The sequence below is a fragment of the Fistularia commersonii genome, chromosome 8 (genome assembly GCF_037954325.1).
Source record: "Fistularia commersonii isolate RoL2024-O1a breed Wild chromosome 8, RoL_Fcom_v1.0, whole genome shotgun sequence".
NCBI classification, from domain to species: Eukaryota; Metazoa; Chordata; class Actinopteri; order Syngnathiformes; family Fistulariidae; genus Fistularia; species Fistularia commersonii.
This window is the reverse complement of record NC_141291.1, coordinates 11,276,452-11,291,919: the sequence shown is the minus strand read 5'-3', so window position 1 is coordinate 11,291,919 and position 15,468 is coordinate 11,276,452. Positions and strand designations below refer to the sequence as shown.

Below are 15,468 nucleotides of genomic sequence, written 5' to 3'. Positions count from 1 at the left end.
AACCTGACAATGTATTCATTACAATCTTTACTATCGAGTTGCTTTTTGGCTTAAGCTTCTATGGTGTATTGAAAAGGCTTTGCATACATGTCACTACCCAGCATTTTTTCTCGGCCCTGCGTCTGACAGGACCTCATCAGTTTGGATTCCGCAACCCAAGAAGGAGGAGGAGGTTGTGAGAGTCACTGTTATGACTATTGCTTCATCCTCCCTCTCCGAAGGAGGTTGCAGCCTGAAAAGGCTCAGATAAGCTCAATTCTGACCTCACGAAATGTGCAGTTTGAATGTTACAAACCTCCCTCTGTTGTTCTGTAATATCTTTTATTCTATTATTTAAGCAGCATTTACTGTTTCTCATGTCAGTCCCTTTGCAAAGGCTTTATCCATATGTTTTGACCAGGATTTGAACTGATACTCCTGGAAAAATGTTCTCATCGAAATTCCTTCTGCAGATTTGCAGTCAATTTGGTGTTGTTTATTGTTTATTTCGAACATGTTGAAACAAAATCGACATAAAGAAAACAAATGTAGAACGGCATCCCACTTCAGGCAGTCTTTGACACAAGAAATATATCATTTAGCATTTTCGTAAAGGAGTGGAAGGAAGTATACACTAGTTATTCCCGCCAGAATAAGAATCTGTACAATTAAGTTTTCAACCCCCTTCTTACAAACACATTCCTCCAGTTTTGATTTTTTTTTTTTCATATTGAATAATGTTATAATTTTACAAAAAGATCTGAATGAAAAAATAAAGCAAAAAATATCACAACATGAATAAAATAGTGTAGATGAGTTATAATATAACATAACGTGGGTATATAAATCCCAAGGAAAGCAATATGGTTGCGGAGTGCAAAGAACTTAACATGCATTCTCAGAACTTTGTATGGAGGTATTTGCTTGCAACATCTGCAAAACCCCAATGTAGATGCGCATCCTATCGTGCGTGTGAGCGTGTACGTGTCACAACCCGCGCATCACCCTGTTGCACTTCGATAGTCCGTTGGCAAGAATCAGGGCAAAATTTTCCCATGTGCGGCGCGCAAAACCGGCGGCTGAGAACGCGCGTGGGCCGTCGCTATGGCAACCCAATGTACACACAAGGCTGAAAGTGGCTGGAATGTTGACAGAAAACGTTGATAGTGAGGGAGAAGGAAACTCTAAAAGTACTGCTTACACGACTCATTTGTTGTTAAAACCTCAGAAGAAGACGTTACAGGTTGCCGTTGACTTTAAGTTGCGTGAAAGTCCCTTTTAAAAGCGAACAAAAGAGTTGAAAATGACAAGCTAATGTTAGCATTGACCTCTGCCAAGTCAGTCGTCATGGAGGAACCAGAGACGAGACAAACGTCGCGGTCCGAGTGCACCCACAGGCCTGCGTCCAGCCAGTCTCAGGTGAGGGACAGACGGCTAATCATAAATAAATATACTGTAGCTGCAAATTACAGATTAAATTACTTCTCCTCCTGGCTCTCAGGATATTTCCCAAGTCTTGGCCAGCACTTTCAAGGACCTCTACACGAAATCCATCATTGGGAGAGACACCCTTTCCAACCTCACAAAGACCAAGGAAGAAAGAGGCAGCTATCATGACAGATATGTCAAAGAACTGCAACAGGTATCACCACAAAGGTGTACAAAACATGCGTGCATAATACCCAATTATTTTTGCATATATCTTTTAAGTGTCTCAATCAAACTCTCCCCACACAGGCTCATGCTGAGTACAGCCACTGTGTACAACAGGCAGACATGCTGGAGAGTCACATAATCCAGGCCAGAGCAAAGGCTGCATCCAAGGAGAGCGAGGCCTTTGAGAGGCTGAAAGAGGACATTGGATTAGATAATGATAACCCAGGTGTCCCTATAGGTGAGAATTATATCTGAATACTCATTTTAGCTTATGTAGGTCTAACGACAGTACTTCTTCACTGAGTGTACAGTGGTGAGCAACCGCTGAGTTGGTTGGTACCATGGAAAGTGAACTGTGTGTGTGTGCGTGTGTGTGTGTGTGTACACATAAATATATATATATCATTATTTCACTGTGCACTCACAGAAATGTTTGTTTGAATCTCACTGCCTAGAGAAGTCACAAAGTCAAAGCTCATATTATTGGTCACTGTGCACAGGTATTGCAGTGATTTAAAAAATTCCCAGGGATGCACCTCATTTGTTTTTGTTTGTTGTATTTCTTTCCAGTCAAATCAGCTTTTCCCTGGTATATAGATGATGATCTTCTCAAAGTGAACAACCTGATTTCCCCACAGGACTACTTACCTCATCAGAACACACAGTTGAAGGCAAAAGCAGAAGGTACCTTGCAATTTATGAACCATCACAACAACTACTACTACTATTTCTACTACTTTTTCTTTCTATTTGATTTGATTTTTTTTTCCTGTCAGTAAAGCTAACCCCTCCCAGATCGCCTCTGGGTTGCACCACACATCTATCCAGGGAGCCACAGGATGATGGCTACAGTCTAAAGTCAGTCCCAGACAAGAATGAGTCTGACCTCAGTCTGACTTTTGAGTCCAGCTCATGTTCCTCAGAGCGCAAAACAACAGCCAATGAGGTGAGGAGTCAGAAACATTCTTTCCTAAATGTGATGGGATGCGGACACCTTTTTTGATAGACAACTGTGTTAGGGGACAAAACAAAACATAAAATTACTAATGTACTACTGAAATAAATGACAATTTGAGAAGTAGCTTAAAAGCTACTAGCAATCTTAGCTAGTCCAGAAATCAGTTTAGACTAGATATGATGAAAACACATTATTGAGATCTGTCATAAATATCCCTGTGTTTCTCAGAAACAGAAGACGACCAAACACCGACCAAAGATCAAGGATGTTCCAGGCAGAAAGGATTTTGACAAACTTAAGCAGGAGAATAAGAAGCAATGCACATTAAATCCACGTTTCCTGCCTCCAAATGCACATAAGGGTGGCAAATCCCTTATCCATCCCATCTGTCCCAAGAGCATTCAATGTGGTAAAGGGATAGAGAAGCAAAGGTACAGAGCCCTTCTGTGGCGCACAAGAGAGGCACTTTCCTTCATTTTAAAATTAAACACTTTGTCTTCATAATGTAAAAGGCAAGCCAACGAAATTGCTTAAACAAAAAAATCCAGGTCAAGCATCACCCTTCAGCATGTACTATCTGCAAACACACATACTTGCCAGCTCAATTCACACATCTTTTCTGCCAAATATGACATTTTTCATGTGATCTGGCTTCACCCACGGACCACATTATATCACCGTCAAATCATCCAGACTTTTCAAATAGCACGTTAAAAAGACAAAACAAAAATGTATGCACCAATCAGACTGTTGCTATTTGCAGAATACTATCAATATACAGTAAGTCTTGACTGTCTTGAAATTTGAATCTGCAGATCTTTTCAATCATGTTTTAAATAATAGGACAATTGATTGCTGAATATTCTCATGACTTTTGAGTACATTTTTGAACAGGTGGTTTTTTTGAGTTGGTTTATCCTCTTGGCAAAAGGGGGGGAGCAGGCACATTCATGGTGCCCACCTAAAATGCATTCAGTTTCCAAACAGCAGATAAATGATTAAATTCTCGAGTTTGATTTTATATTGCTAATGGTAACAAAGAATGTCCAACTGCTCTGAGAAGGTCAGAAACACCTCTGGTATGGAGAAAACCACAGATAGAAGATGACAATCTTATTATGACAGGTGTGGTTCCTGACTCATATTGTCTCTGGAAATAAACTAAACGGGCCACAACTGAAGGATGATGATTGACCACAAAGCTGCTATTTTTCAAGTGGTATTTACAACATGCATCAGTAATGCTGTTATTTTGTTTGACTGTTTTACAGCTTTGTGTTGCACATCTAGATGGCAACTTGTTATTCAGTCTGCTGCTTACTGATAGCATGCTGAATGCTAAAGTATTGTGATTTTTCTCTTTCTCTGCAAAAGCCCATATGATGATCCCATTCCAGTTTTTGTAGCAACGCCATCAGTAGTATACTTCACTGACTACAATGTGGGACGCGTGTATGAGGTGTGTTTCAGTAAAAATACAAAATAATTACAGAATGACTACAGAAGTAACTAAATGCTGTCTAGTTGCATTCAACAAGAATATAACCTGTGTATAAATTCTGATCTATCGTGTCCTGTTTTGTCTTAGGTTACACTAGAGTTGAAAAACTTAACTTCGTCATGTCGGAATGTCAGAGTCTTCCCACCCAGGACTACTTATTTCTCCATCGGTTTGGGTTAGTTGTTTCCCCCAGCTGAAGAATTTATCAAATGTGACAGGAATCAGCAAATCTTTTGCAAAAAAGGCCAGAGGGCTTGAAATTTTTTGGAAGTATTAGCTTTCTGATTCTGTATCCATCAGCACCCTCTACTGTGAGAAAATGGATGGAATCTGAAACTGCATGAGATCACAGAATTTATCTGTTAACGCAATGTTTTTTTAAATAAGCTTTGGCAGTTATTTTTTGCTAATTTCAAATAGTAAATTTACCAATAGCCAATAGGAAACATCATATAACAAATCCAGTTGAGTTTGAATTTTAGTGTCCTCACAGTTATTTCCATACATTCATGATTTAATTAAAAAAAAATCTTTCTTTCGTAAACAAACTGTCACAACCTCCTTCATTTAGACTTTCCTCAAATTGCTTTGATCAAGACAGAAGCCACACCATGTAGCATAGTGTTTTTTTAGTAACCGCTTTACAATCATGGTTGTTAATATCCATGTTTAGATATCAGCCGAGGAGTCATTGCAATCATTTGGTTATTTAGACCTCTAATTTGTGAATGTATTTTTGAAGGGGAAAACAGCATTTGGTATTTTTCGCATCTTTTTTTTTTTTTTAATTGACTCCCCTATACTTATTGCCATTGAACTTGTTATGGCTTACCGACTTGTTTTTCCTTGCTGCATTTAACTTTTGTATGAGTGACCTTTAATAATGCATTAAGGGGGAATCGAGCTGAAGATGATACTTTAAATACATTTCTATTTCACCTGTTTAGGAAGATTCCCTGGTGAAGGTGGTGTTGTTGCTCCAGGAATGAGTTGTAAGTACACAGTGCTGTTTGCTCCGGACTCCCTGGCTGACTATGAGGACTTTATAGTGGTAGAAACCCAGGCAGAGCATGCCCTTGTGGTTCCCATCGAGGCCCGGCGCCCCCCTCCAGTCCTCACTCGTGAGTCTGCTCTTAGTGCACTTTCTTGTACAACGCATTTTTCGCATTGTCTTCGTTGAAAGTTTCGATGCTTTGTGTCCTGTGTGTCCTCTGTTCATCCTCAGTACCGAGAGTTCTGGACTGTGGTTACTGCCTTATTGGAGGAGTAAAATTAATTCAGTTTCAATGCCAGAATGTTGGTCTCAGCACTGGGACTTTCTGCATAGTCCCAAAGAGCCAGTGGCCAGCATCAAATCTGAGGGTAAAATGTGTTTAAAAAATGTAGTTTTGTCTATAACATCTTTCACCGATTGTCCAGAGTTGAGGATGTGTGTTTTGTGTCTTTACATAGTCTGTGGTGAGAACATTCTTCATGGAGCAGGCACCCTTTGCAGTCAGTCCATCTCTCTTTGTATTGCAGCCAGGAGACACCACTGTAGTTGAGGTGTGACTATTAAAATGATGAGGTGCTTCCCAGAATGTTTCTCATTTAAGATTTTAATGGTATGCTCTTCATTGGGTGTTTGTTTTTTTGTGGGGGTCTCTGTATGATTACAGGTTGTTTTCTTCCCCGTCACATCTGGGAAGTGTTGTCAGGTTTTTACTGTTGTATGTGACAACTGCCAGGTGAAAGACATTTCCACTGAAGGTGACCATGTCTCACAAAAATGTTAAATTTTAATGTAGGGTAGAACCCTTTGAATCCCCTCTTTGTTTTTCCATGTGTATGTCCTTCTCAGGAGAGGGCCAGTTGATTGCTCTTGAGCTTGTGTCAGTGTCTGGGGAGGAGTTGCCTCCCATGATCGGAGAGGCGCGTGACCTCACTGCGGACCACTTTGTCCGGTTCAGTCCGTGCAATTCCATGTCTGTGCAAGAGAGGAAAGTTGTCATCAGAAACAATGTGTAGGTATCTGCTTAACCTAACTTTTGATATCATCACGATCATGGAAATCCCTTTTCACAGCAAACATGTCCATCACAAGTTCAATGTCTGACCACAAATTAATCAAAATTATCCATATCCATCCTGAGGATTCAGAGCTGCTCTCTTGTCATCAACTATGTTATCAGTATTAAATGGTAAAGTCTGACGCTTCCATTGATTATTTATTTGTCAATCCCGTTGCCGACAAAGTTTCACTTTCTGTTTGAGTTCTTATGAGGGTTTGGTTAGTATTGAGGAATATAAGTACTGTAACTCCCACTGACTCTCTTTCTCGGCATTAACTCTAATTCCTCAATGAATATATGTTTTACCCAAGTTCCTTGACTCTCCCTTGATTTTTAAGAAAATTCAATTGTCAGATTTTGATGGAGGAGCTTAAACTATCCATCACACCCTTTTGTTTGATTTTGATAGCAGAGTAGAAATGGTTTCAAAATACTTGCATGTCATAAGTAATCCTGCAGGTCCACATCTTAGAATCAGATTCTTAATTAGCATAGAAATGTTACACTCTGATCAATGACTATGAGGACTACCTTCCTGTGCCAAAGTCTATAAATAGATTATTCTTCAATGTCACAATAACCGCATTTAGCGATCGGAAAAAGAAGAAAAAAACACAGAACTTTAAATGTAATAATATCTTTCTCCCATTGTCTCTCCTTAAATTAAGCAACTTGGATTTGCCATTCCACTGGCAGATCATGAGGCCAAACCTGAACTCCCTGCTTCCAGGGGAAGTACCAGTGGTCTCTCATATACAGTTTCAACCAGCTAAAGATGATGCTTTCCAAGTTAGCCCCTCAACAGGCATTCTAGCTCCTTGCAAGGATCAAGAGTTCTTGTTCAGTTTCTGTCCAAAGGAGGTACAGCATGCTAGAAAAATTAAATGATAAGTTTATTCTATCATCTATGAATAAAGTCACAAAAAAGTTAATAGCATGTAATATCATTTGTAGTAATCACATTTGTATCACTTACATGGCTTATGTTGTTTTAAGGTTAAGGATTACCACAGTGTCTGTCATCTTGTCCTGAGAGACATTCCCCAGCCGCCCGTAGAGCCTTTTGACAACAGGTATGTTTCCGTGTCTTTCAGGTTGCTGTTATTTCCGAGGTCAGCACAAACAAGCAAGCTGATAGATTTTATTAGAGACAGTTCATTGACAAAATCTTGTCTTTGTGTCTATGGGTGGGAGGGTAAATGCGGCATTCTTCAGCCTGTGCACCCTGGCTCCAAGCTGAGTGATGTCATCGTCATGGAGATAGAGGTTAAGGGGTCCACAATAAACTACCAGATCCTACTGGAGCCCTATGCTATTGTAATACCTGGCGAAGTTTTTATTTTCACGACCATCCAGAGGCAGTTCAAGGTTACTCCTGTCACAATTTAATATAGTAATCAAAAATCGCATACATTATTTTTGAATGAAGTCACTGCACACTACACTTGTAAATAGGGTATTATTGTACATCTTATTTGTATCAGATGTGGAACCACAGCAGAACCTCTGTCACTTTTGAATGGGAGAAGATAAGCAGCTCCCACAGGATAGAAGTAGATCCCTCGGCTGGTAAAATTGGTGTGTCATGAGAGTATGAATACCCCATATTCATGATCAGTCAGCTTATCATCCTTGTCAGTTATTGCTAACTAGTCTTTGATGGTTTTTGGTCCAGAAATGAACGAGTGTTTGGATTTTAATCTTACTTTGAGCGGAGGGAAACCAGAGAGGGTTGTGACCAGTCTGGTTTGCCATATACAGCATGACCATGAGACTGTCGCTTTGGCTGTGGAAGTGTCCTTCAAGGTCTGAATGAGCCCATTACACTATCACATTCTCAATTATGATTTTCACAGTACCCGTTTCCATTTAAGCCAGTCTTTAATTATAGATTTTGAGGCCAATAACCAGTTTGAGCTGATTTTTTTTTTTCTGCCTAGGGTCCCACAGTGACTCTCAGCGTGCCCAGTGTGGACTTTGGTCTCATAAGGCCTGGGGAGCAGAAGCATAGGACATTGCTTCTAACAAACATCACAAAACTGAAAGCTCCGTGGATCTTGAAACAGGTGCATAACAATCAACAGGGGGATCAAAACTGTCAGGTAAGAAAATAAAAATACAGTAAATGTTTTTGCATACCGATTCTTTCTTAATCTCAAGTTAAGCATTCTTGTATTACCTGTTTCTCTTTAGATATTTGTCGAGCCATGCAGTGGTGTGCTGCTCCCTTTTTCCTCGTGGAATGTAGATGTCTTCTTTAGGCCACTTTTCTGCCAGCAGTTTGAAACAGAGCTGGAGCTCAAAGTGGAGAATGGAACAGGATGGTAAAGATACTCTGCTTCCTAACAATATCAATCTCCTCCTTGAAAAAATAATTCAACCCTAAATTTAGATCTACCATAACCTATTTTCTTCTTACCCCCAGTATTACTGTCCATATGATTGTTTTTGCTGAGTAGGTGAATTGTGCCGATCTTCTTCTCCTTTCGGCTTTTCCCTTCAGGGTTTGCAATAGCGAATCAACCTTCTCAATCTAACCCTATTTTCTGTATTCTCCTCTCTCACACCTATTAACTTCATATCCTCTCTCACTACGTCCATAAATCTTCTCTTTGGTCTTCCTCTAGACCTCCTGCCTGGCAGCTCCAATTCCAACATCCGTCTACCAATATATTCAGCATCCCTCTTCTGCACATGAACGAGGCATCTCAGACTGGCTTCTCTGACCTCTCCAAAACATCTAACATGTGCTGTCCCTCCAATGGAACCATTCCTGATCCTATCCATCTTTGTCACTCCCAAAGAGAGCCTCATTGTCTTCATCTCTGCGACCTGTAGCTCTGCCTCCTGTCTTTTGGTCATTGTAACTGTTTCTAGTCCATACAGCATCGCTGGTCTCACCACTGTCTTGTACTCCTTACCATTCATTCTGGCCGATAGTTCTCTATTGCATAGTACCCCTGACACTTTTCTCCACCCATTCCAACCTGCTTGAACCCGTCTCTTCACCTCTTTTCCACACTCTCCATTGCTCTGGACTGTTGACCACAAGTACCTGAAATCCTCCAACTTCCTGATCTCCACTTCCTGGAGCCTCACCGTTCCACCTGAGTTCCTTTTATTCACATACACACCATATACTCTGTCTTGCTGCGACTAACTTTCATCCCTCTCCTTTCCAGCATATACCTCCACCTCTCTAGATTTTCCTCAACGTGGGGAACCTCAACTCACATCCCGCATGTGGGGCATAGCCACATTGAGCATCACAACTTAAATTTCCAGTTTCAGACTCATAAGCCTGACATTCTTTTCACCTCCTGAACATTCCTCACAAACTCCTCCTTCAAGATAATTCTACTCCATTTCTCTTCCTGTCAGTACCATGATAGTACAACTTAAAGCATACCCCTAAGCTTCTAGCCTTTCCACCTAATCCCCTGGACCCACAGTATATCCACCTTCCTTCTCTGCATCATGCTAACCAACTCTCTACCTTTTCCTGTAATCATCCCAATATTCAAAGTCCCTTCTCTCAGTCCCAGACTCTTGCCTTTCCTCTTCTCTCTCTGCCTCTGAACACGTCTTCCTCCTCTCCTTCTTTGACCCAGAGTAGCCCAATTTCTACTAGTACTGTAGGTTATCGGCACCAATGTCGGTTGCTCTAAACCCAGGCCTTGACCAATCCAGTATGAGATTCTTAGGTTTGATTTGCGTATTTGGTTTTGGCACAAGTTTTACGTCGGATGTCCTTCCTGATGCAACCCCCTGCATTAGGTGAATTGTGCGGATATCAGGTGGATTTATATAGATAAATATCACTGCAGACAAGTTGTGGAATATGTCGTACTATTGTGAATTTACCATTTGAGACTTATCTTTGTATATGTTTTCAAGCGATTACCTAAACAAAACTGGAATGTAGACACTTTGAAGTGGTGCAGAGACAACAGCTATGATAAACTTATCAGCAGTTATGCTCTGTGACCATGTCAGGGTGAAATGTGACTCTCCCTATATGTTCTCTACAGTCACCTCTCGTTGCGAGCGGATGTGCAATCTCCCCAGGTTTGTTTGTTAAACTGTGAGCTGGTCCTGTCTGAAGTCTACTTTGGAGTTCCAACCAAGAGAACCGTTACGCTATTCAACCAAACCCTGCACCCTGCCAACTTCACATGGATGGTGTGTTTAAAGTTTAGTACTTGCACTCTGTGGTATTTGTGTTAAGAAATGTGAACATTGCTGATTTATCTTAGTTTTGCCATTTCTGAAGTTGATAAAACATGGATCTCTTTTAATCACAAATATCTCACATGAATGAAAATATTCAACCATCAGACTCAGCTCCAGGGTCAGAAGGCTCCATTGTGCTCAGCCAGTTTTGATCCCCCATCTGGTACTCTGGGTCCAAATGCAAACATGGATATTACTGTCAACTTCACTTCCCACACAGATGTAAGTATTTGCCAACAACGTACATAATTGAAGCTCATGTAATTCATCACCTGAGATAAAAGAGACTGAATGGAAATAGTCAGTGGTAAGGTTTGACCCACAACAGGAAACACATTATTTTTAATGTGCTTTATCTGTCCCCCAGCTGGAGACGACTGAGGTGGCTGCTCTCTGTGAGGTTGAGGGAATGAAGTTACCCCTTGTTCTTGCCATTGCGGCCTCCAAAGCCAAACAACTCAGCATATATTATTCGCTCCCTGGTGTCCGGTAGTAGCCTTGTTGTGATACATATATCTAGACTGTGATTCTGTTCTAAATGTTCACTAAGATAAGTTTTGTTCCTTTAGGTATCCCCCAGATGATCAAAACCCTTCTGTGTCAGTGCTAGATTTTGGAAATGATGTACTTTTCAGCAAGCCTGTCGTCAGGCATTTACAGATAACCAATCAAACAGCTATCCCTGCCTCTTTCACCATAGAGGTTGAGTATTTCACCTGTCATACCCAAACACCCGATAGCCTATCAAAGAAAGGGTAAAGCATCGCTCTCATTAACCTGAATTATTGATCAAAGGCTGATTTTATTCGAATGCTGATGTAATGCAGGCTGCATTTTAATCACAAATATTTCAGCATCAAGATGCAGCTTAATCCAATTCAAGAAAAGAAATTGGATGAGAAAATATACAAAGGTATGTGTAACTTTGTTTTAGCACAAGCACTTTCAATTGAGCACCAGTGACATTGTTTCTGAGGTTTTTCCTTTTGAATTCTTTGACAGAGTTTGTAAGCAATCTTCTGGCTCACAGTAAGGGGGTGGCATTCGCTGTCTCACCAAGCAGTGGAATCCTTGGAGCCTTTGAGACCTTGACTGTGACCTTGACTGCATACAATGACATGTGGGGGGAATACAAAGATAACCTTATATGCAAGGTATGATTTAGTTCAGTGGGACAACACCAATATGAGGATTAGATAAGTATATATTTTTCTCTTTAATTTCCTGGTGAACCAATAAAGTTTAACTCTTTATCTTGTTCAGGTTGGGAACCTTGAGCCCACCATCATTCCCATGGAGATGACAGTGAAAGGCTGCCCACTCTACTTCCAACTGATAGGCCCAAATTTAGATGACCCAAACCAGGGACCAGCCACTCAGTCTGTTTCACTTTTTCTTTCCCTAGTTATATCCATCCTGCTATTAACTATTTGATTTTGATTATCAAAAAGATGATAAACAGATAAATCTTTGTCTACATTTTTAGGTTTGGCACTCATGTGTCTGGTGGTGACACTGTATCTCGATCTCTTCGAATTAACAACCCCACCATATTTGGTAAGTCCAATAATAAACATGGATTAACAAATATTGAAAAAATAGAAAAAAATCTTTTACACTTATCATTACTTTTGGCCACAGACTGCATGAGTTCCATAATGATGGAGATTCCTATAGAACATTATTTTTTAGAGATTCTGTATGTTGTGCATACTTTATCCAGGTTGTGTAAATTGTAGTCTTTGATCTATATTTTTGTTGCATATTAATTTGATTTATGTACCTATCATTGTAATATGCATTATTTGTGTGTTATTTATTTATGTGTTTGGTTTTGATTGTATTCTGTTTTTTGAGGGGTTTCAAAAGTCTCAGTGCAAACTTCCGCTTTCTAACAGACATTCGTATGGATTGGGAGGCATATAATGTGGATCGTGATGACAGTAAACTGGTAGATTTGTTAGTTTCATATGGGGAAGCCTTCCCTATCAAGGATGCAGATGGCAATGAGATGCTGAGTGGAGCAGTGAGGCGTCCTAACCTAAGGATTCAAACAGACTACCAAATGACTTACTTCTCTGGCTCAGAAGCATCCGATGCCTCTCAACAAAGCTCCACTGTGAGGACAAAGCCAAAAAAATACATAAATTCAAACATGAATTTTAATGGAACAGTGTGATGTATCACAATTTGGCCATCAGAAACTCCTGATGGCTACGATGGGAAAACAAGCAGAAATATTTATTTTGCACACATCTGTCCATTTCAGGAACTGGTAAATGAAGAACCTGTAGATGAGGATGGAAAGACCTGTCTTTATCCTTATCACGGGAAGAAAAAATTCCTCTCTGTCCATATTCGACCTCACAGAGGAAACCTGTCCAATTACCCATACTGCATCACACCCCAGCAGATAGTATGTTGATATTTGAGTTACATACATGATTCTAACCACCCCTGGGCCCATTTTTCCCATCTAAATGTGTTTCTTCCCCATATTTACATCTCCAGGTTGTCCCAGCAAAAGGCAGTGCTACAATCCATATATCTTTCACCCCACTGTCTCTTTCTGGATCAGCTGGTGAGGTTGCATGTTTTGGGGTAGCTCTTGGCTTCATGAGTCTGGACTATGAGGTAACATGCTCAATGTGCCAAGTGGAACTTTCCTTACTTAAAGTCAAGGGAAGTCAAAGTACCATGGATGCAGTTGGCATAAGGCTTGTTATCCTGCATGTGTTACAGGTGGCTGCATGTGTCCCTGGCAAAGTAAGAAGGTTTCAAGGATTGGATGTGGAACCACTCAGAATTGATCTACTGGGAGTTGTAAAGCCTGCTACGTAAGGAACTAAAATCATAATATTTTATGCCCTAAAAACCTGACCGCATCACTGTGTGTGATTTCAAAGACATATTCAGCTGAGGTCAGAGAAAAGCAGCTCAGAGTGCCGTATTATGATGTATATACTCCTCACTGTGTTGGTGTAGGCTGTTAGTGCAGACAGAGGAGGACACAGGAGTGCTGGATTTTCATGCCTCAGTTAGTGATTTACTGAAGACAGAAATGGAAGAGGTGAGTGCAAACATCTCAATAACACTTATCAGTGGTGTGTTATTGGTCAATCACATGTAATGTTTGTTTTTCTGATTTATTTGTTCAGGTCCTAGTGCAGGACTATGATGTTATTCAATCAATTCAGCTAAGAAACAATTGTGAGATGCCTCTGCACTTCAGGCTTCAGGCTCAGCCTCCATTTTCAGTGCAGAAGTCTCAGCCCAGAGGCCAGACCAGGACCTCCAGTAAGCTGTCTTCTAAAGACAGTCAATGTCTGGTTCTCAAACCTAAACACAACATGCAGGTGTGACAAGAGAATGTTATAGCAGAGATCATTAACTGAAATTAATTTCTGTCATTTGGACATTTTTAAAACAAAATGCTGATCTTTCGCAGGTGGCTGTGGCTTTCCACTGCTCCCTGTCTCTTCTAAACTATGCAGAGCTGGCAGGTGAGGAAGCCAAGCATGGGGTTACGCTGGTCCAAAGTGCAAATGGTCAAAAGACACTGAGGTTCCAGCAAAATCTCCTTATTCACTTCAGCAACAATAACACACAGGTTAGCTTTTTTAAATCTTAGGGGGAAAATCTAAATGGCATGACAACTATATTATATGGTCAATAATTTCACCAGATTCAGCCTGAATTTCAATTTCATCTTTTGTGCTCTGTCCAGGAAATACCTCTACAGGCACATCTGAAACTTGCAACACTGTTTCTGTCTAGTGACATCATCAACTTTGGGGTTTGTTATGTGAATCAGACACAAACCATAGAAGTCAATCTCTGCAGTGATGGAGGCCCCATATACTGGAAGTCAGTTATAGGTAATCAGAGAATGTTTGTTTTCCTATTTCTTCTTTGCTTTGGCTCTAGGGTTTGGTTAGATCTTGAATGGAGCCACATACAGAATATATTCTACACTTCTTGAGTGCCTGAATCCTCATTACAGGATGTGGTTAGCATAGCCCTTTTGCTATAACCACTAAGATGTCATTATGTTTAGCTCTGGATGCTGCAGGCTAAATTTCAAAACTTGGTGTGTATTTACCTCAGGTGCATGTAAAAGGTCTAAATATTAAAAATGTGCATGGGAACCTGATTATCTGCTGCTTCTGTGACTTCATGTAGAGGCCAGTGAAAGGGACTTGAACGTGTTCAGAGTGACACCAGACTGTGGGATGCTCCGAACCAAGGACCTCAACGTCACGGTCTGCAGCAAGTGTCTGCAGATCAGCTTTACTGCCTGGTAACAAACCACTGCCTAACATAGCTCTGGAACAGTTGATATGAGCATTTATGATACAGGTTTAAAACACCTCAAGGTTTCAGATGTATTGATTTTATTACTGCGCTTTAGTGACGCCAGAGATTTCAAGGCCAAAGTGATGATTCACTCTCCACTAATGAAGACCCCCATCGCTCTGCAACTGAGAGGTACAGGATCCTTCAATGCGACACTCCGGTCTGACCAGACACAATCATAAAACACTGCCTTGTCCCAAAAATTAAATCCCTGAATTGTTTTCTCTGTTATTTGGTTGCAATATTGGTAAATAAATAGATAGAACAAATGGTCCATTCCATCTTGTTTCAAAGGGATTCATTTATAAACATATTCTCTAACTTGTAAGATATGGATTCATACATTTCCTGTCAGGATAAAAGTATTTCTAAACGCAGAACATAAAGATGTGTTGAAATTTGATAAGCAGAAAGATGCCTGGAATAGATGAATCTGCATTTACTCCAGAACGGAGAAGGAACTATTAAAGGTGGAGGAGCAAAAGGAATAGACTACAAAGGTACGTGAGCAGGCTAAGGACTTTGTTATACACTGATCGTTACAGGAAAGTCATCTAAAAGGTGGTTGTTACTATGGCACTGAGGTTTTTTTTTCCTTGCATGTTTTTCAAAAAATCTGTTTTTCAATAGAAATAATTTACTTGCTCCACAAATTCAGATGCAATAAAGGTGACAAAATAGGCAATATCCTGACAATAAAACAGGATGCATTCCATGTTTTTACCTTTCTTTTG

At 40.4% G+C, this 15,468-nt stretch overlaps 1 protein-coding gene across 1 annotated transcript; it reads left to right on the top strand.

The window, feature by feature from the left end:
• The first annotated feature begins 1,326 nt into the window (after positions 1-1,326).
• On the top strand, positions 1,327-15,397 carry dlec1 (DLEC1 cilia and flagella associated protein). The gene is made up of 38 exons (XM_086151632.1): positions 1,327-1,398; positions 1,481-1,621; positions 1,717-1,873; positions 2,206-2,319; positions 2,412-2,581; positions 2,822-3,018; positions 3,968-4,052; positions 4,182-4,269; positions 5,042-5,215; positions 5,320-5,456; positions 5,547-5,639; positions 5,753-5,843; positions 5,935-6,097; positions 6,814-7,006; positions 7,142-7,222; positions 7,340-7,513; positions 7,630-7,723; positions 7,821-7,951; positions 8,086-8,247; positions 8,339-8,469; positions 10,177-10,327; positions 10,484-10,600; positions 10,746-10,867; positions 10,948-11,133; positions 11,206-11,291; positions 11,381-11,532; positions 11,642-11,757; positions 11,865-11,935; positions 12,277-12,497; positions 12,648-12,794; positions 12,890-13,012; positions 13,121-13,215; positions 13,364-13,448; positions 13,537-13,734; positions 13,827-13,988; positions 14,106-14,256; positions 14,561-14,678; positions 14,790-15,397. The coding sequence occupies exons 1-38, from the start codon at positions 1,327-1,329 to the stop codon at positions 14,914-14,916; spliced, it is 5,076 nt and encodes a 1,691-aa protein (XP_086007758.1). The 3' UTR covers positions 14,917-15,397.
• The last annotated feature ends 71 nt before the right edge of the window (positions 15,398-15,468 follow it).

Coding starts and splice junctions, on each gene's coding strand:
- dlec1 (XM_086151632.1), top strand. CDS start 1,327: ATGGAGGAACCAGAGACGAGACAAACGTCGCGGTCCGAGTGCACCCAC. Junction 1,399..1,480: donor CTGCGTCCAGCCAGTCTCAG/GTGAGGGACAGA, acceptor CCTGGCTCTCAG/GATATTTCCCAAGTCTTGGC. Junction 10,328..10,483: donor CTGCCAACTTCACATGGATG/GTGTGTTTAAAG, acceptor TTCAACCATCAG/ACTCAGCTCCAGGGTCAGAA.